Consider the following 19,192-nt stretch of genomic DNA (forward strand, 5'->3'; position numbering starts at 1 on the left):
GCTCAAATCATTCATGTTTTTGAGTGCTCTGGTAAAAAAAAATCAAATTCAGCTAAATTTACAACGGCAAAAAATCTACAATAAGAATTTAGGACATGAAACTAGTATTTATGGCACCACATGACATTCCGGTACATACTCACCTCTCGCTCTCCAAACGACCCGTGGGGGGCAGCAGAACCTCACATCCAGCCCGACAGTTCCGGGGAAAATTAGTGCAGCGTCCCGCTCGCTACCAGCAGCAGTGAGCATTTGCGGCTTGCGACGAACTCGGTTGCCATTTTTCAAATCAACGATATTTCACGATTTTTGTTATAAGATTGTACACATTTGATAAATTTAGGTGGCCGCTAATATATTGATATGGATGTGCAGTGTGAAAATAAATTTCTAACGTCGATTTCCGATATAATTATAAAAAATGATTCAAAATTATACACGCATTTCCAATGGTAGCAGTCGACAAAAAGGCCCGGTTGGAACTATTCGAGATCCTTCAAATTTGACCTTTGACCCCTGTTGTCGCAACCTTGTTTATATAGGGCCTTGCAGTAAATGTACTAACCCCATCTACGGCGAGACATTGTGTTACACAACAACAAAATTCAGAGTTCAGACAAACTTGTGAAAAAGCCACCGCCTTATTCCCTTTTAATGGAGAGGAACGTCAATCTATAGGTAAGGTATAACAATCGCTGTGAATATACGCGATGGTTGATTATATGGTTGTATTTTGACATCTCAAAATCTTACCCACCATCAATTATAAATGTTAAATCTAACTGATACAAATCAAGCTTGTCTCTATGTAGTCCGACATGTGTAAAATTGTGTACCGTCATGACCGTAGATTGTGCTTAAAATTAACCTTGTAATTGTGTTTGTAAGTGTAACCGAGACGTCGGATCGACAGCCGATATAACGATCTAATCACGGCTGACCGGCTGTTTCACACTGATCGCCAATCATACAGAGTGTGTCAGTGTGATCGGTGGCTATTTGAGTCTGACTTGGCAAGTCTTGCCACACGGCGCAATTTTTAAACAGTTTCGAAGTCAAAGCAATTTTAAAATGCGTGCTGATACTACCTAGATCGTGCAATTAATCTGAGTTCTCGACTCCGACTCCGTGACTTATATTCATTTTTATTTTCCTTTCCAACGATGTCGAGAAAATGCGCTATTTAATAGGAACGGGAGATCACAACGAAATGTTTATAAAATGTTGATTTCTTGTGATGATTGGGGGTGATTAGTGTCTTGAGTTCTGGTGTGGGAGCGGAGTGACTGATCGGGGGGGGGGGGGTACTTTGAAAAATTGTGTAATTCAAAGCAATAAAAAAAAAAGAAATAGTGACAGACATCAAATCTCCGGTATTTTATAGATGGCAAATATAGCGATCTTCAACGCAAGTTATATATAAGCGTCGAAATTTGTAGCCATCTCCTTGTATTAGTCTATATTATACGACGTGTCAAATTGTAGCGAACTAGTTCGCTATTTCCAGATCTCCTCTATATATATATACACGACGGGAAATTGTAGCGAACTAGTTCGCTATTTTCCAGATCTCCTGTATATACATACGATGGGAAATTGTAGCGAACTAGTTCGCTATTTTCCAGATCTCCTCTTAACGACGGGAAATTGTAGCGAACTAGTTCGCTATTTTCCAGATCTCCTCTATATACATACGATGGGAAATTGTAGCGAACTAGTTCGCTATTTTCCAATTCTCCTCTATGTATACGATGGGAAATTGTAGCGAACTAGTTCGCTATTTTCCAGATCTCCTCTATATATATATACACGACGGGAAATTGTAGCGAACTAGTTCGCTATTTTCCAGATCTCCTGTATATACATACGATGGGAAATTGTAGCGAACTAGTTCGCTATTTTCCAGATCTCCTCTATATATATATACACGACGGGAAATTGTAGCGAACTAGTTCGCTATTTTCCAGATCTCCTCTTAACGACGGGAAATTGTAGCGAACTAGTTCGCTATTTATTTTGACCGCGCAAAATCCGACCACGCATTTTTAAGAGTGTAGTGGCGTACCGTGGGTCACAGCATTGGGGGGGGGGGCAGCAAAAATTTTGAGTCAATCATAGTGACTCAAAGACCACTTAGCGCGAAGCACGCTCAGATGTCAGGTATACTGACCTAATAGAGACATTTTAAGGAAGCACTTGTAGTCATTTGTAATCATGAATTAAAAAAATACGCATCTCATCAATCAAATAATGCGAGCGCGAAGCGCGAGCTGAAAATATTTGATATTCAGACCTAAAAAGGGACATTATAATCGACTTTGTAATCATGATACGTATCTGTCTCGCTAAACAATGCGAGCGCGAAGCGCGATCCGAAATGTGTGTATATATTGTCCCCAAACAGGGAGATCTTAAGGACTATATTATAGGAATAATCCCTTTATAAAATTATAGTATACATATCTCACCATAGATCTAATGCCAATGCCAATTAAGCGCTTGGTGATTTTGATAGAATTAAATTTAAACACTTATGAAGCACTTGTACTCATTGTAATCATGAACAACATACGCATCTCACTAATCAAATATTGCTAGCGCGAAGGAAATTTAAACATGAAGAGGGGCATTATATAGCTTGTTGTAGGAATTCACTAAGACCATACGTAGTTAACTAACCAAATGATGCGAGCGCAAAGCGCGAGCTGAAAATGTTTGATATTCAGATCAGAAAAAGGGACATTTTTATGACTGATTTTAGGAATTCACGGAGAACAGACATATCACACCAATCCACTGATGCGAACGTAATCAAGGACAGGAAATATTTTATATTAAGACCTTAACATGGGGCAATCACTTTAAGTAGTCATGAAAAAGAAGCATATATGTAACTGCATAAACAATAATATATTTGGTGTATATTGACTTGAAACAGGAGTTTTTCGTACAACAGGTTTATATATAAACAGACAATGCGAGCACCAGGAACAATGACATCATAGGCCCTGAGCAATAATGTTTCATAAAGTTAGGATAAAAGTGTTTTCTATGTAACATGATTATAATATAATATACCATTATAATGAATAATAATTTCTTCTTTCCCACTACGTTCCTCTTCTTTTCTCCCTCTTTTTCTCCTTTTCCCCGTTTTTTTTTTTGTCAGCCGATTGGGGGTTGAGGGGAAGGGCACGTGCCCCCAATACCCCCCCCCGTAGTTACGCCACTGCCGTCGTATGTATATAGAGAGGAGATCTGGAAAATAGCGAACTAGTTCACTATTCTGGTGTATATATCGAGGAGATCCGAAAAAATTGCGAACTAGTTCACTACAATTCCAATCGTATATATAGAGGAGATCTGGAAATAGCGAACTAGTTAGCTACAATTTCCCCTCGTCTATATATCGAGGAGATCCGAAAAAAATAGCGAACTAGTTCGCTACAATTCCAATCGTATTGTTAGAGGAGATCTGGAAAATAGCAAACTAGTTCGCTACAATTCCCCCTCGTCTATATATCGGGGGGATCCGAAAAAATAGCGAACTAGTTCGCTACAATTCCCATCGTATATATAGGCCCTAGAGGAGATCTGGAAAATAGCGAACTAGTTCGCTACAATTCCAATCGTATATATCGAGGAGATCCGAAAAATAGCGAACTAGTTCGCTACAATTCCCACTGGTGTATATATCGAGGAGATCTGGAAATAGCGAACTAGTTCGCTACAATTCCCATCGTATATATAGGCCCTAGAGGAGATCTGGAAAATAGCGAACTAGTTCGCTACAATTCCAATCGTATATATCGAGGAGATCCGAAAAATAGCGAACTAGTTCGCTACAATTCCCACTGGTGTATATATCGAGGAGATCTGGAAATAGCGAACTAGTTCGCTACAATTTCCCCTCGTCTATATATCGAGGAGATCCAAAATAGCGAACTAGTTCGCTAAAATTCCAATCGTATATATCGAGGAGATCCGAAAAATAGCGAACTAGTTCGCTACAATTCCCACTGGTGTATATATCGAGGAGATCTGGATATAGCGAACTAGTTCGCTACAATTTCCCCTCAGGCGCGGATCCAGGAGGGGGCCGAGCCGGCCCCGGCCCCCCCTATTTTTTGACAACCTGCAGAAAAAGTGTACTCTTTAACTTGATAGAAACTATGAAAAACAGAAAGAAAAGTAAGAAAGAGGTATCATACCCATGATGTGTAATTTACAACCTCGTAACGGCCGGCCAACCCCGAAAGGAAACAATAAAAGGGTGAAGGGGAGAATTAGAAAATAAACTTTATATAAAAAATTTCGCTCGCGCTTCGCGCTCGCATTGATTGTGTAATGAATCCCATTCAAGAGGATTAAATGGCACTTATACATCCAGATCTGAAATCAATTTTGCACACAATATTTTAGCTCGCACATCAAGCTTTATTATTTTGTCTGTTTTACACAAATTGTTTATATCAAAGTTTTCAGCTCGCGCTGCGCGCTGGCATTGTTTGATTTGTGAGTTACCTATCCTCTGGAAATTCTTACCAAAATATGTCAAAATTCTCCTTTATCATGTCAGTTTATAAAAGAAAATGAGCTCGTGCTTCGCGCTCGCATTTAATTATTTGAGAAACACAGCTTTTTCTGTATTTAAATAAAAACGCGCTTAGACTGTCCAGTTTTCAGGTCGGAATATCAACAATTTTGAGCTCGCACTTCGCACTCTCATTATTTAATTGGTGATCACTAAAAACCGTCCTAATTGAGTCCCTTTTCACGTTACTATGATAAAATTTAGGCTCGCGCTTCGCGCTCGCGTTGTTTAGTTGGATACTTATCTTTTTTCATAATTATAATTATCTTCAGAATCTTCAGGTCTAAGGACATGAAATATCAAAGAATTTGAGCTCGCGCTTCGCGCTCGCATTATATATTAAGACCACACGAGATACCTTATCTTGTTTATAATAATAAAATTAACATATACTTAAAACTTCAGTCTCTCGTTAGGACTACCCCCTAAAAAACCGAAAAAATCAGATTATAGCGGCCAATCGAGAAAAACGTTGATAAAAATATTTTTCGGCCCCCCCCTATTGGCGAAAGCTGGATCCGCCCCTGCCCCTCGTCTATAATCGAGGAGATCCGAAATAGCGAACTAGTTCGCTACAATTCCCACTGGTGTATATATCGAGGAGATCTGGAAATAGCGAACTAGTTCGCTACCATTTCCGCCCGTCGTGTATATACAGGAGATCTGGAAAATAGCGAACTAGTTCGCTACAATTTCCGCCCGTCGTGTATATACAGGAGATCTGGAAAATAGCGAACTAGTTCGCTACAATTTCCCGTCGTATATATATATATAGAGCAGATTTGGAAATAGCGAACTAGTTCGCTACAATTTCCCGTCGTTAAGAGGAGATCTGGAAAATAGCGAACTAGTTCGCTACAATTTCCCATCGTATGTATATACAGGAGATCTGGAAAATAGCGAACTAGTTCGCTACAATTTCCCGTCGTGTATATATATAGAGCAGATCTGGAAATAGCGAACTAGTTCGCTACAATTTCCCGTCGTTAAGAGGAGATCTGGAAAATAGCGAACTAGTTCGCTACAATTTCCCATCGTATGTATATACAGGAGATCTGGAAAATAGCGAACTAGTTCGCTACAATTTCCCGTCGTGTATATATATATATAGAGGAGATCTGGAAATAGCGAACTAGTTCGCTACAATTTCCCGTCGTATGTATATAGAGGAGATCTGGAAAATAGCGAACTAGTTCGCTACAATTTCCCATCGTATACATAGAGGAGAATTGGAAAATAGCGAACTAGTTCGCTACAATTTCCCATCGTATACATAGAGGAGAATTGGAAAATAGCGAACTAGTTCGCTACAATTTCCCATCGTATGTATATAGAGGAGATCTGGAAAATAGCGAACTAGTTCGCTACAATTTCCCATCGTATGTATATACAGGAGATCTGGAAAATAGCGAACTAGTTCGCTACAATTTCCCGTCGTGTATATATATATAGAGGAGATCTGGAAAATAGCGAACTAGTTCGCTACAATTTCCCATCGTATGTATATACAGGAGATCTGGAAAATAGCGAACTAGTTCGCTACAATTTCCCGTCGTGTATATATATATAGAGGAGATCTGGAAATAGCGAACTAGTTCGCTACAATTTGACATGTCGTATAATATACACTAATACAAGGAGATGGCTACAAATTTCGACGCTTATATATAAGCGTTTAAGATCGCTATATTTGCCATCTTATAATTTCCCTCAAATCTCGTTTGCATATCACTGAGTCATTAATGATTAAGATTCACTATTTTGTGTTTTTGTGAAAAATAAGTGAAACTTTAAAATGTGATGATAACTTTCTTATTTCACATCTGATTTTGATGAAGTTTTAGCATTATGCTTGCTTATGTGAGTTTTCTCTATCAATGCAAATCAACAATTTTCTGGGGTGGACTTGACCTCTAGACTTTGAAGAATAATCCTTTTCAGCAGCTCCAAAGCTACCCCGGGTTAAAAACAATCTGTGTATCAGTGCGAGGTGCCACAGTGAAGTGCACTGAAATAAACAGCAGACTCATCTGGCACTCTTTGTTCTAAATGACTCTATGTTACTGTTGAAGAATGTTGCTTGTTGGGGCATCTTGTCTGTGTTTGATCCGAAGTCAAATGAAACTTAGAACATGTAGGCGTAAACTCCTGTTCTTTTTTATTAAGATCCATCATCCACCACAAAATAGAGAAGACTTTAACAGACCTGCCAACCAGTACATTTTAGCCGTATTTAGTACGTGTTTTTTTTAAAACTAATTGACATCAGATTGATAAAGGACATTACTAAAGTGTGAGTCACCTCGGGTAGATTCCCCTTTTAATAACCTTGAGTTTAATTCTGTTTTGTTTTGTTTGTTTTTTTTCCTAAAGGAATCTTTCGAGTGTTATGACAGAAGCAAGATGCCATTTACCAATGCTTTCACGCTATGCACCAGATGTCAGCACAAACTTATACTTCAAAGTCTGCACCATGTTAGAGGAATAACAACAGGAATAAGGTTTGTCATGGCTTGAAGCTTCATCTTTATATTAATATTAATCTTTGCTTGTTAAGACAGTGTACATTATTGTTTAAAGGGTTTTTTAAAGGTTATACTGTAAAGAAGAATTTTCATGTTAAAAGTATTAAAAGTAATTATATATTTCTCTACTAGGATAGTGCTTCTTAGGGACACTAGTCTCCCACTAATAGGAATAAGTAAATCTGTACTATATGGTCATGTTGTCAGTCACATTGTTGCAATTTTTTTTCCATTACCTGTTATTTTCAGTATGTGGATTCCTAAATTTGTCATGTTTGATGATCATTGATGTCAAGTCTATCCACGTTCTTACTTGTACTAATACATTTTTGTCAGTGATAAATTAATCAAGTTCTTTTCAAGTAATTATATCAGTGACAGATTTTTGTGTGAATGACAGTTGTAACATTTGTTCTAAAGTCTCAAAGGATTATTTATTTCTCTGTTCATTTACAGGCTTAGGAGCCAGACACAATCAAACCATTATGAGACTTTAGGTTTGCCAAAAGATGCAACCAGTTTAGAAATTAAAGCAGCATACTTTGAATTGTCTAAAATGGTAAGTGTGTATGCCTGTCATTGGAAGTTTCAGGTACATGTATACTCTTCCACCACCTTTTCTCTCTTTCTCTCCCTATTTTTTGTTCTACTTGTTCTCTCTTGCTCAACAGTTAATCTGTGCGACAAATATTTGAAAACAGTTGATATAAATATGTATTAACAGACTCTCCAAAATTAATAGCTTATCTGCATAATAAACAGTTTATTTACTAATTAAATTTATAGAAAATTCTCTAAATAGTAACAGTTAATGTGCAATCCATTACTTAAACCTACAATAATCATATGACGTCATGGAGCACATATAAATCAAACATAAAACACGATTCTAATCCTCACTTCTATATGAATATGAACTGCTCATTAGCTGATTATTTTAGGGTGAAGGTATGATAGTTGAGTGCTTTCTTAGGGGATTCAACTGAAGTGTTTGTTCTTATTATGTTTTTTTGGAAGTCTCAGTAAATGCACACAACATAGAGCAAATGAAGTTAGATATCTACAGTCACACACACCCACTGCTGCTGACATTTATATCTCTTAAGCCTGTCTCACACTATGCGATCTGGTGCGACGCAATTTTTCAAGAAATCGCATTTTGCATTAAATATGAACGTTCCAAAAAGTAAAATTATTTTATTCAAAGTTTGTCATATTGTTAGGGAAACTTAAATCATATTTTTACTTTGTGGCAAGCCCTATGCAGAGCTGCCAAATAGTACGATTTTGTCGTATTCCGTACGATTTTTCACTTAAAATACGACACTAGGATTTTTACAAATAAAATACGATTTTTTGAAAATATAGCTATGGCAAGATCGACATTACAGAAATCCACCTCGGGCAATCATTATTGAAAAATGTTAAGTTTTGGTGGCCCGAATCGGGCAACCAATAATTTTCACAGTAGCGCAATTTTTCTCCCGATTTTGCACGCATTTATCAACTTTTTACAGTTCAAATTGCAACCAATTTGTCATGCGCCCTTTTTGTTGATCTACACACAAATACACACACACATGACAGTACATAGGCTTACCGCTATAACATACAGTAGCTATTATCCAGCCGGGCGGCTGGCTGGCGTGCGTGAGCTTTGCATGAAACCACTGCAGCTACATGTAGCTATCTGTGCGCTATCAGCCTATTCAGACTCGGGGAGCTATGATACGAAATGTTGCTGCTAAGAAATCTTCCACAGAACTTTGAAAATCTATGTCAAAGTCACATTTTACAACAATGAATTGCCCTTCTACAGTCCATATTACTCAAATCTGGTGTAAACTGACTATTTGCAAGCATTAAAAACAGGAATTATGACCTCTCTTTTGACTCAAAAAGACCGATTTCCAAATGTATTAATACACATAAAAACACATAGGTGAGTACATCACAGTCCCATATGTGCATTTGTATGTATGTTGATACTTGGTTTCTTTCGAAGCTGTGTCTTTTCTAGCAAAAAATAAGCAGGCCGTTTTTTTCTTTTTTGTTTATAAATGACTTCTTAAACCACTCTTCAGAAAGAAAATACTTTGGGAAGGCATTTCATTGATATGAAATGTGAATTTTTCAAATATTTTGGCAAACAAAGTAAAGGACTTCTCACACTTTTTTTCCAGATATAACTTTTGCCGTTTTCTTATTTTTTTTTTTTTTTTGACAGTGGTTAAACCATATAACCCTTCCCATTGAATATGCCTGATTAAAGAATATGTTTCTACTGAAAAAATAATACAAGCGAAATTAAGGTTATAAAAATTGAAATGCGCCATCCCCAAAAGGTGAGTGAAAATTATTTGCTCAATTGGCTTAAACTGTTGCTACGTACAGCTGTTAAAAATATTTGTAATGGCTTCTCATTTTTACCCCTTCCCCATTTTTTATTAATTTTGTTTTATTAATTTTTTTTTTCATTTTCTTTTGTTTCTTTTTTTCTTTATTTTTTTTTCTTTTTTACTTCTTTTTCCTGTTCTGTTTTTCTTCATTTTCTTTCTTTTGTTTTATTTCACTTATTTTTAATTATTTTTGTTTTCTTTTTGTAATATTCTTTTAATTTTTTTTTGCTCGTTTCCCACTTTTATGCATTGTTCTAATTTTGCAGCATATTTTTCTGTGATTTTCTCCGCTATAATATGCTGCAAAAGAGAAAACAAAAATAAATGGGATTTGGAGCCTGTATAATCTAGGTTTTAGGATTCAAAGAGGAAGAAAGGAAAAATCATTGTTTTGTACATTTATATGAGTTAGCTTTGCACTATTTTTACTATTATGAGTGTGTGTCTATACAGAGATTTTTTTTAAAGTCCACACATCCTGGGAACAATACATTTCACTCTCTTTCAATCATTTCATATTTACAATGATAGAACAATTTATATTTTACCACAAATCAATTAGCAAAGTAAAATAACAGCAAACAAGATTTACATACAAGATGTACAAAATGAAAGTGACTTAGTGGTAGTGGCTGCAGAATTGATATTTCAGAAGTTTGTTGTATTCATTTTTAATGTTTTTCTTTATATTTTTGGGGCCACCAAACTTTAATATCGGGCCATCAAAACAAATAATTTGAAGGTTTTGGTGGCCCGAACGGGCCAGCACTAAAAAAAGTTAATGTAGAACCTTGCTTGTCGGATGTAAAAATTACGGTGAGCACAACAAAATAATGAGATGTATAGTAGGAAAGTACATAACGGGTACGAATAGGATTTTTTGTCTAAAAATAGGATTTTTGGGGTGAAATATAGGATTTTTTGTCAAGTGTGGTTGGCAGCTCTGCCTATGGTCGGAGCAAAGTCCAAATCGTCTTCAAGTCACAGCCGATGATGACGTTATTACGATTTGGAGTTTAATTTGTTTTATTCCTCCAGGGAAGCTCGAATTAGACTGAATTTCGATTTCAGTATAGTCCTACCACTATTCTGAACTTTGATCCGTGATATCTTATTAGTTGGAATATCCATATCAAATGTTTTCACAATTAATTTGAAATTTGGATCGCAACGAATCGCATATTGTGAGGCGGCTTTAGATTGATGCCATCTTGAATTCTTTTCCTAATTGTTACCCATCCAGCTCCATCCCGATGCCAATCCCCAGAACCCTGATCAACACGATCGCTTTGTGCAGCTGAGTGAGGCGTATGGAATCCTAAGTAAAACAACCTCTAGGAGAGAGTATGATCTGAGTCTTACCAGGCCACATGTAAAGGAGATCAGAGTACACAATATGGATGTCTCACCGGACAACCCATTCGGTGGACACAGTGAAGCAGATTGGTAAGATAGTCAGTTTCTTTCAGGGTCCCAACTAACTTTGCTTTCTCACAAAGACTGAAACCCTGTCACCTGTTTGTATGATCCGCTATACATGCCAGCAAGCTAGATTAACGATACATAGCATGCATCACAAGTTTTGGTTGAACCCCATTTCCTGTTAAGTTTTGATACAATATTTCCACAGTAAATTGTGAATAACAAAATTGACACTAATTGTCACCATTCATAAATAAGTATTTGTGCGTATAAGTATGCACAAACGTCAATATTATTGACAATATTGGCAATATTGTCAATAATATCAATTGTAACAACCACTTTTTATATAGTGAGTCGCCCAATTTCAGACTTTAATTTAAGGGAATTTTTCACTTTGCAAAATGTGAGCCGCATGATGTTAATTGGTAAGAAAACATTTTTTCCCCTGTTCTTTAAAGTGTGCTGCTATTGTAGGCCTATTGATATTCATTTTGATTATAGTAATGTAAAAATGAACCCCAGATTAAATATTGAATTCAAAGCACCATCATGTTCTTCAAAAAGTGTGAGAATAATGGTGTGTAAGTATTATAGGAATTGTCCGATATTTATTTTCCCTGGGCATACAAAACAGTGTTATGTTTTATGAATTGCACTATTCGGTCATAGTTTTTTTTAATGCATACATAACAAAATGTTATGTTGGCTGCGGCCTTGTTGTCGTCGTTGCTGGTCAAACTTGTCTCATGTGGGAAGAGGAAGTCTATGGGAACGGTTGATATTGGACGGTTGGATATCTATTTGAAACCCATCCCTGACAAGATTGATTGATGAAGGTATGGTTTTGTACTTGAAAATAAAATAGAATTTCATTTTTTTTCTTTGATCAGGTTTCCAAGAACTCACATCTTCAGAGCAGGTGGTGATGAGAAGGTCAATGAGAACTACTATGGAATCAAAGGACTCAGGAGGGTTAGAAACTCATATGTAGTGTATGGATGTATAGCATTCATCTTTACTGGTGCTGTCTTCCATTTCTTTGTTTTCAAGTAAGTTCTGTTTGGTGTAAGGTCATCCGTGACCCAACCATTGCTCCTATGACAAGTGATTTTGTATAAAAGGAAACCAAACATTAAGGATAGAATCAATCTGAGAACGATAAGATGAGATCATCAGCTTAAAAGAAGGTTTATCATAATCAGGAAATTTGTCCTGCAACGCTTTTGATCATTATTTTAATTTTAATTTGCATGTAGACAACATGTTGCAAAAATTAGGTCAATTAGTTGGTTTTCTGGGAAGATTGCAGCGATCCTTAGGTGAATCGACTCTGAAATTAATATGTAGTTGATTGTTGTTTACGATGCAGCCTTTAGGAAATACACAGACCGCCTAAAAAAACAACTACCAAACAGGGCAGGCCGTATTATACTCCAGATTAAACCCGAATCTCAAATATTTATTTTGGAAATGCATAATACACTTAATTGGCAATTGTTGGACAAAAGAAGAAATGACCACTCCCTTGTTCTCATGTATAAAATCATGAACAATCTCTCCCCATAATATTTAAGAAATTGATTTGAGTTAGTAACACATACCGGGTAGGCTACATATCCCTCCTGTTTTGGAACCAAATTTGAATAACCCAAACCAAGAACAAATTACATCGAAAGATCCTTCAAGTAGAAAAGCACCATGGCTTATAATTCATTAAATCATCCCCTAGTATTAATGTTTTCCAATCTAAGATTGTTGATCTGTAGAAAATGGACTCCGGAACCCCCCTCCTTCCATTCCCTGTTACTAGGTTTACACCCCTTCACTTTTGTTTTTGTTTTTCTGTTTGTTTTGTTTAATCCACCATATTTTATGCTTTTATTATAGAAATAAATCCTATTACTACTACTACTACTATTGGGATCCTTGAATTAACAAATGTGCTTCAAAATGACTGATTTTGTGGACATCTCTATATTTGTTTTGCACACAAATTATCAGCCTTTCCTCATAATCTTCCAAATGCCATATTTCCACTGGAAAACAACATATGTCATAGGGAAGTATAATTCACACCATGTATATCAATGTCAGGAGGAGATATCAGAAATATGTAAAATAAAGGGGAAAATAATGTGTACAAAACAGATGAGTTGACGCATGATTGTCAATTTGAGGATCCCTATATAAAGTGTTGCAAGACTTTTCAAACTTCCATAAGTCTCTTGTTTTATTACAGATTTCAATGAAAATTGTTTTGTTGACTTTCTTAGAAACTCCCATTTTGCCCTTCCGATCAGAATGATTCTCTCCTTGGGTTTTGGTTTCCTTTAATTTGTCTGAAAACAGGTTTAGGATTTGAATTGGGGTTTAATTCAGAATGATTCTTAGACACCTTACTGGTAATAATGGAGATTTAAAAAAAAAAAAAAAAAGCTTCGAATGGATGCTGGTTCTTATAAGCGGTCATTCATTTTGCTTTCAAAACATACAAAGAAGGCTCTCCATCAAGGCACATTGCAAGGAGATGCAGGTTGAAAGTTAAGATTTAGGATAGCTACTTTGATTATCTCTCCTGCTGTTTGGGAATATTTATTATCAAAAGGAGTCCCACACTGAATTCCTGGGCAGTAATAATGTGAGTCCCTTAATCCCGGTAGTTGATTGATATATCACTGTCCGAAAGATGACGGTTTGTTTATTTTCTGTCTGTCCCGAGTCATAGATTCTTAGTGAGTCATTTTACAAGGGTAGCACATCTTCCTCTCACTGCCTAGTTTCTATTCCTACTTTTTGCAGTTGGTTTTGTATGGTTGTATGGAGGTCGCTGCACAATTTAAAGAAATTTTAAAATTCCTCCCCGTTTCATTTTACCCTTGTTATTATGGTATTTCAATAGACCATTTTGTAGTTACTTCGTGGCCAATTTTGGTCAAATGACCTTTCATTTCTTTCATTATGAAGGTAGATTTAATAGACCATGTGACTAGAATAGCACACCAATGAACACTCTATGGAGGTATTTGTTGCATTTCTACTTTGAATGCATTAGCTTGATGTTATAGCAATGTACTTGGCTAACTGTGATACCGGTCGCTAGTGGAAGTATTGTTGTTTTTGTGGATCTGATGAAAAACACAATTAAAAAGAATATATTAATAATCAAGACATCAAAGTTGGTGCTTATCTCATTAAATATCAAACCACCATGTCACTTAAGTACCAATGACCTGCTTCTGATCATGCGGAGAATGGAATTTCAAAATGGCTTATATGTTGGTAGTTTTTATTTTTTTCCCTAAATTCAGTATGTACAAGTAATGAGATTCAAAATAATACTTGCATGTTTTAATTTTTTTTTTTTTCATTTTCCCAGACAAAGTAGCCAGTATGCAACACAAAGACTAGATGCTAAGGATAGGAAAATTGCAGAACTGTATAACGAAGCCAAAGAGAGAGCAAGGTAATAGTATAATTTTGTTTCTGATTTTGATATTTTTTGTTTTTAGCTCATCCGGCCCGAAGGGCCAGATGAGCTTATGGCGTGGCGTCTGTCGTCTGTCGTCCGTCCACAATTTCAAAATGCTTCTTCTTCGCCATTTCAAGTCCGATTTCAATTCTGTTTGCTTTATATGATAGCACTAGGTGGGGGATTCAAAACTTCTACACAGAATTTTGAAATTTTCAGTAGAAAATTATATATGCAAAATGTTTCATAAATCACAGAAAATGCCTTTTCTTCTGTATTTGTTGACCGATTTTGATTTTTTTTTCCATCTGGTAGAGCTGCATGAGGTTCACCAAACTTGTACACAAAATTTTGAAATTTTGTCTAGAAAATTATTTATGCTAATTTATGCAAAGTTTATTCATAAATCACAAAAAATGTTTTTTCTTCATTTGTTGATCAATTTCAATTTTGTTTGCTTTATATGATAGCTCGAGGTGGAAATACAGAATTTCAACACAGAATTTTGAAACTCATTAAATATGCTAATTTATTCATATATTTTCAAACTCACAAAAAATACTTATTTATTTGTTGATTGATTTTGATTATTTTTGTTCCATCTGAGAGCTACATGAGGTTCACCAAGGTTCTACACAGAGTTTAGAAATTTTGACTAGAAAATTATTTATGCTTAATTTATATGAAATTTATTCATAGATCACAAAAAATGCTTCTATGTCATTTCTTCATCAATTTCAATTCTATATCCTCAATTTATGTCACCTATGTAATTCACTACAGTGTCAACTGGGCTGAAATTAAAATTGTTAAATTTTGTTGCGAGATGCGGGATGAGCTCCACATCATTGATGTGCTAGCTAATGATTAGGATAATGGTAACCATGAAATAATGCTGATGTTGATGTTTCCCTTACCAGTGATGAACCATGAATGGACTTATGTTTCTTTTTTATGCTTTTCATTAAAACCAACTTGCAATATGGTGAACTTCCTCCTTCAGAACCAAACACAAATTTACGAATTTTTAGCCAAAGGAATAAGATGATTATTTTTCATCAGTCCATTATTAAATGTTGCTACAGATATATACCAGGGATATGATTCAATCAAAATTCTGAATATTAATATTATTTCATTGAAGATTGCAGGGAGAAGATTGCACTGGTGAAAACCCCATAGAGAATTCGTACATGTGACACAGACCAAGGCCGAGGTCAAGGCGGGCAAAATGTGACCTCAAGGCCCGCCTTGATGCATCTCTGGAAGATTGTAATCTTTTTTACAATATTTTTAAACAATATTTTTGGGATACTTATTATGGATAATAATATGACATTTTGATTATAGTTCGATGCATTCAGGGATGTGAATATATTCAAGGATGTAATTGTATTTTGCTATTAATCATTAATGTATTGCCTTTGCAGGAAAAATGGACCCAGGAAACAGATGGAGTTATTAAGAGAAAGACACAATGCAAACCAAATGAAGCTTGCCAAACAACTTGAAGGAGACACATGATGCACATCACAAGATTGTAGTATGGGTTTTATTTTTGGTCATACTTATTCATTTTAACTGTCAGGTACAGTTGCTTCTGTCATCTATCAAATCTGTCCTAACTTAATTTACCTGATTATGGTTAGGTAAATGGATTTTAATTATGAGCCATATTTTTTTTTAAATGAAGGTCTATTTCTCTACTTTGGTATTTAACAATTATGTTTTTAGACACCCATAAACGGTGTTTGGGTTTTATATTGTTTTTTGTTTGTTTGTTTTATTTTTATTTCTGCGTTCACAATACATTATCATAAATATTTACATTGTTTGTAATATACAAAATAATTCATAATGCATACAATATAAACATAATACATAATTTGAAGGAAAAAAAATTGTGTGGGCATATACTTCACATTTTGATAATAAAAAAGGAAACATTAACAAAATTTAATGAACGCAGGAGACCGCCATCGTGAGCGGTTAAGCTTGTAATTGATGGCGGCCTCATAAAAAGGGTTCGTGACTATGATTGGTATAATTACTGAACAAGTGGGTGCAATGCAGGTGCAGGTGCGGGTGCAGAAGATAGCTGTATAATTTATATTTTTTATTTAATTTATAGTGGTAAATGAGGATTAATTTGAAGGTTGGGATGAATAAGATCTTATGATATTTCTTTTAACAGTTGATTTTAAAGAGTATAAAGTGGAACAAGATTTAATATTTTCTGCAAGATTATTCCAAATGTCTGGACCATGATAACTATTGAACTTAAACATATCATCAAAAGACGAAGGGAGTAGGTTATTAATATACTTAAACATAATGATAGCTACTTGAAGAGTATACAAGTCGGCAAATTTTAGTGTTTTCTGTTTGAAAAATAATGGATCAGTGTGAGCCAAGTAATGAGATCCTGTACAAATGCGAATAACTCTCTTTTGTAATTTGAAAATAGAAGTCAGCTTTGTTGAGCCACAATTAGCCCAAACAACGTTACAATAAGTAATATACGGGAGTACTTAGGAATTGTACAATAGGAATAAAGTTTTAAGAGGCAAAATAAATTTTAACTTAGAAATAATTCCAATGCTTCTCGAAATACGCATTGTAATATGGTGCAGATGCTCATTCCAAGATAAAGCTTCATCTATGATAACCCCTAAAAATTTAGAGTGAGTTTTCCGTTCTAATGACTTGCCGTCAATCTGTAGGTGAAATTGAGTGTTAGAAATATGAGAGTGATGTTTAAAATATATGTAGTGAGTTTTGTGTGTGTTCAAAGATAATTTGTTAGCTTTGAACCACTGTGATACTTTGTTTATTTCATGATTTAAAATATTGTATAACGAAGTAGGATTTGTATGAGAAAAAAAAATATTTGTGTCGTCAGCGAATAATACAAAAGATAAAATGGATGATGTATTAATAATGTCATTGATATATAGTAAAAATAATAGTGGGCCTAATATGGAGCCTTGAGGGACACCACAACGAACTAAAAGTGAGTCAGAGTCATAACCATTAAATGCGACGTATTGTTTTCGATTTCTTAAGTAATCTGTAAACCAAAGGAGGGATTGACCTCGTACGCCATAATAATTAAGTTTTGAGAGTAGAATGTCGTGATTAAGTGTATCAAATGCCTTACTAAGGTCACAAAATATGCCAATGACATGTTCTTTATTAGCAATGGCGTTTGTAATTTTATCATAGATTTGGATTAAAGCCAAGTTTGTTGAGTAATTTTTCCTAAAGCCATATTGATTAGAATTTAGCAGATTGTGTTTGCTGATGAATTTATAAAGTCTGTTATATACTATTTTTTCTAAGATTTTTGATATAGTTGGGAGAAGAGAAATGGGGCGATAATTATTAATTTCATGAGGATTGTCTTTTTTGAAAATTGGATTGACTTTGGCGATTTTGAATAAGTCAGGAAAAACTCCTTGTGATAATGATTCATTAAAAATGTTACTAAGAGGATTAGCAAGTGGGTAAATTATTTCTTTTAAAAGAGACATACTAATTCTATCATGTCCATGCGATTTTGAACTGTTAAGAGACCGTGTAATATTGATATAAAACGACCCCCTCAAATTTTACATTATTTTTAAGTGTTATTTGAAAGTATAGATCATGTTTAGTTCATTAATATTTATCTATTGAGCCTAATATAAATGTTCTTTCAAAAGTGGAACATTTCCCATTTGACCTTCCCCTTTTAGCCACTTGGTTCATACTTATAACTTGCACATGTAAGAATACGGTATCTTATTTCTTCCTGTTACAATGCAAAATTCCTAGCTAATTGCTGTGCAATGTAAGTGTTATGAAAGCTGATATTTTTCATCTCTTTTTCCAGTATTTTTGTTATTTAAGGCTTTTTAAAAATATATCAGTAGAAGATTATATTGCCATGTTTTTTTTATATGTCGAGAATTAGATGTGGGGGTGGGGGACTTCGGAGGACCAATAAGAGCCAAAGTGATCAGATATCATCCCCTTTTTTTTCTACAGAATACTTGCTTTACATTATAGGAATGTACACAAAGCTGTATTGTATTTCTAGAGGGCATGGCCGTATGCAGGGGGGGGGGGGGCAGCTGCTCCCCCAGAAATTTTGAAAACTTGAATTTTTTTACTAAAAATGTTCACAAAAATCACATCAAGTTTGCACGAAATCTTTCTATTTCACTTTAAAAAATGCAAAAACGCCCAAATATCAAGCTCAATTGCTTGATCCCTTGCTTTCGAGTTTCTTTCAAAGTGTTTATGCGTCCTGCCCCCCTGCAAAAAATGTCTGCATATGGCCATGCTAGAGGTGGGGGGGGGGGGAATGTAGCATCTTCCACACCAAAGGTAAGCGAGGGACTGAAATCATCAAGCATTTTTGTTTTTATTATTTTAAGGTTGAAAAGGCAATGATTTGGTGACTTTGTGTGTGCATTTTTGTGAAAATTTGCAATAAAGAAAATAATGTTTTGAAATAATAAGGTAGGGGTGGGTAATTCCCCTCCCCCGTCCGGTTAACTGCCATAAATTGACATGAACTCTATAGGAAGATGAAATCATGTAAATCAGCAAGCAAGAACAGTGGGGTGTCAATGTGTGCTCTTAAATGTGATCATGAGACCATTTGTCAAGAACAAAATGTTTGGAACTAGGGATGCCACTTTGATTAATTCAGACATTTTCAACATATTTTCAGCCACAGAAAACACCTTTTCATTTAGGAATGGGGTCATTCTACATGATTTTGAGACTTTTT

The 19,192-nt window shown here is 35.3% G+C and overlaps 1 protein-coding gene across 1 annotated transcript; it reads left to right on the plus strand.

Annotated features, from left to right (window-relative positions):
• Positions 1–568: 568 nt before the first annotated feature.
• On the plus strand, positions 569–16,091 carry LOC129264537 (dnaJ homolog subfamily C member 4-like). Its single transcript, XM_064102533.1, has 7 exons — positions 569–678; positions 6,968–7,095; positions 7,576–7,678; positions 10,762–10,964; positions 11,834–11,992; positions 14,320–14,406; positions 15,843–16,091. The coding sequence occupies exons 2-7, from the start codon at positions 6,998–7,000 to the stop codon at positions 15,934–15,936; spliced, it is 744 nt and encodes a 247-aa protein (XP_063958603.1). The 5' UTR covers positions 569–678; positions 6,968–6,997; the 3' UTR covers positions 15,937–16,091.
• Positions 16,092–19,192: the final 3,101 nt, after the last annotated feature.

This window comes from Lytechinus pictus, chromosome 7 (genome assembly GCF_037042905.1).
Source record: "Lytechinus pictus isolate F3 Inbred chromosome 7, Lp3.0, whole genome shotgun sequence".
Taxonomy (NCBI): Eukaryota; Metazoa; Echinodermata; class Echinoidea; order Temnopleuroida; family Toxopneustidae; genus Lytechinus; species Lytechinus pictus.

What these genes read in the sequence shown, in the direction of transcription:
- LOC129264537 (XM_064102533.1), top strand. Translation starts at nt 6,998, where the DNA reads ATGCCATTTACCAATGCTTTCACGCTATGCACCAGATGTCAGCACAAA. An exon ending in ACTTTGAATTGTCTAAAATG is followed by an intron (nt 7,679 to 10,761) that starts GTAAGTGTGTAT and finishes TTACCCATCCAG; the next exon opens with CTCCATCCCGATGCCAATCC. An exon ending in GGACACAGTGAAGCAGATTG is followed by an intron (nt 10,965 to 11,833) that starts GTAAGATAGTCA and finishes TTCTTTGATCAG; the next exon opens with GTTTCCAAGAACTCACATCT.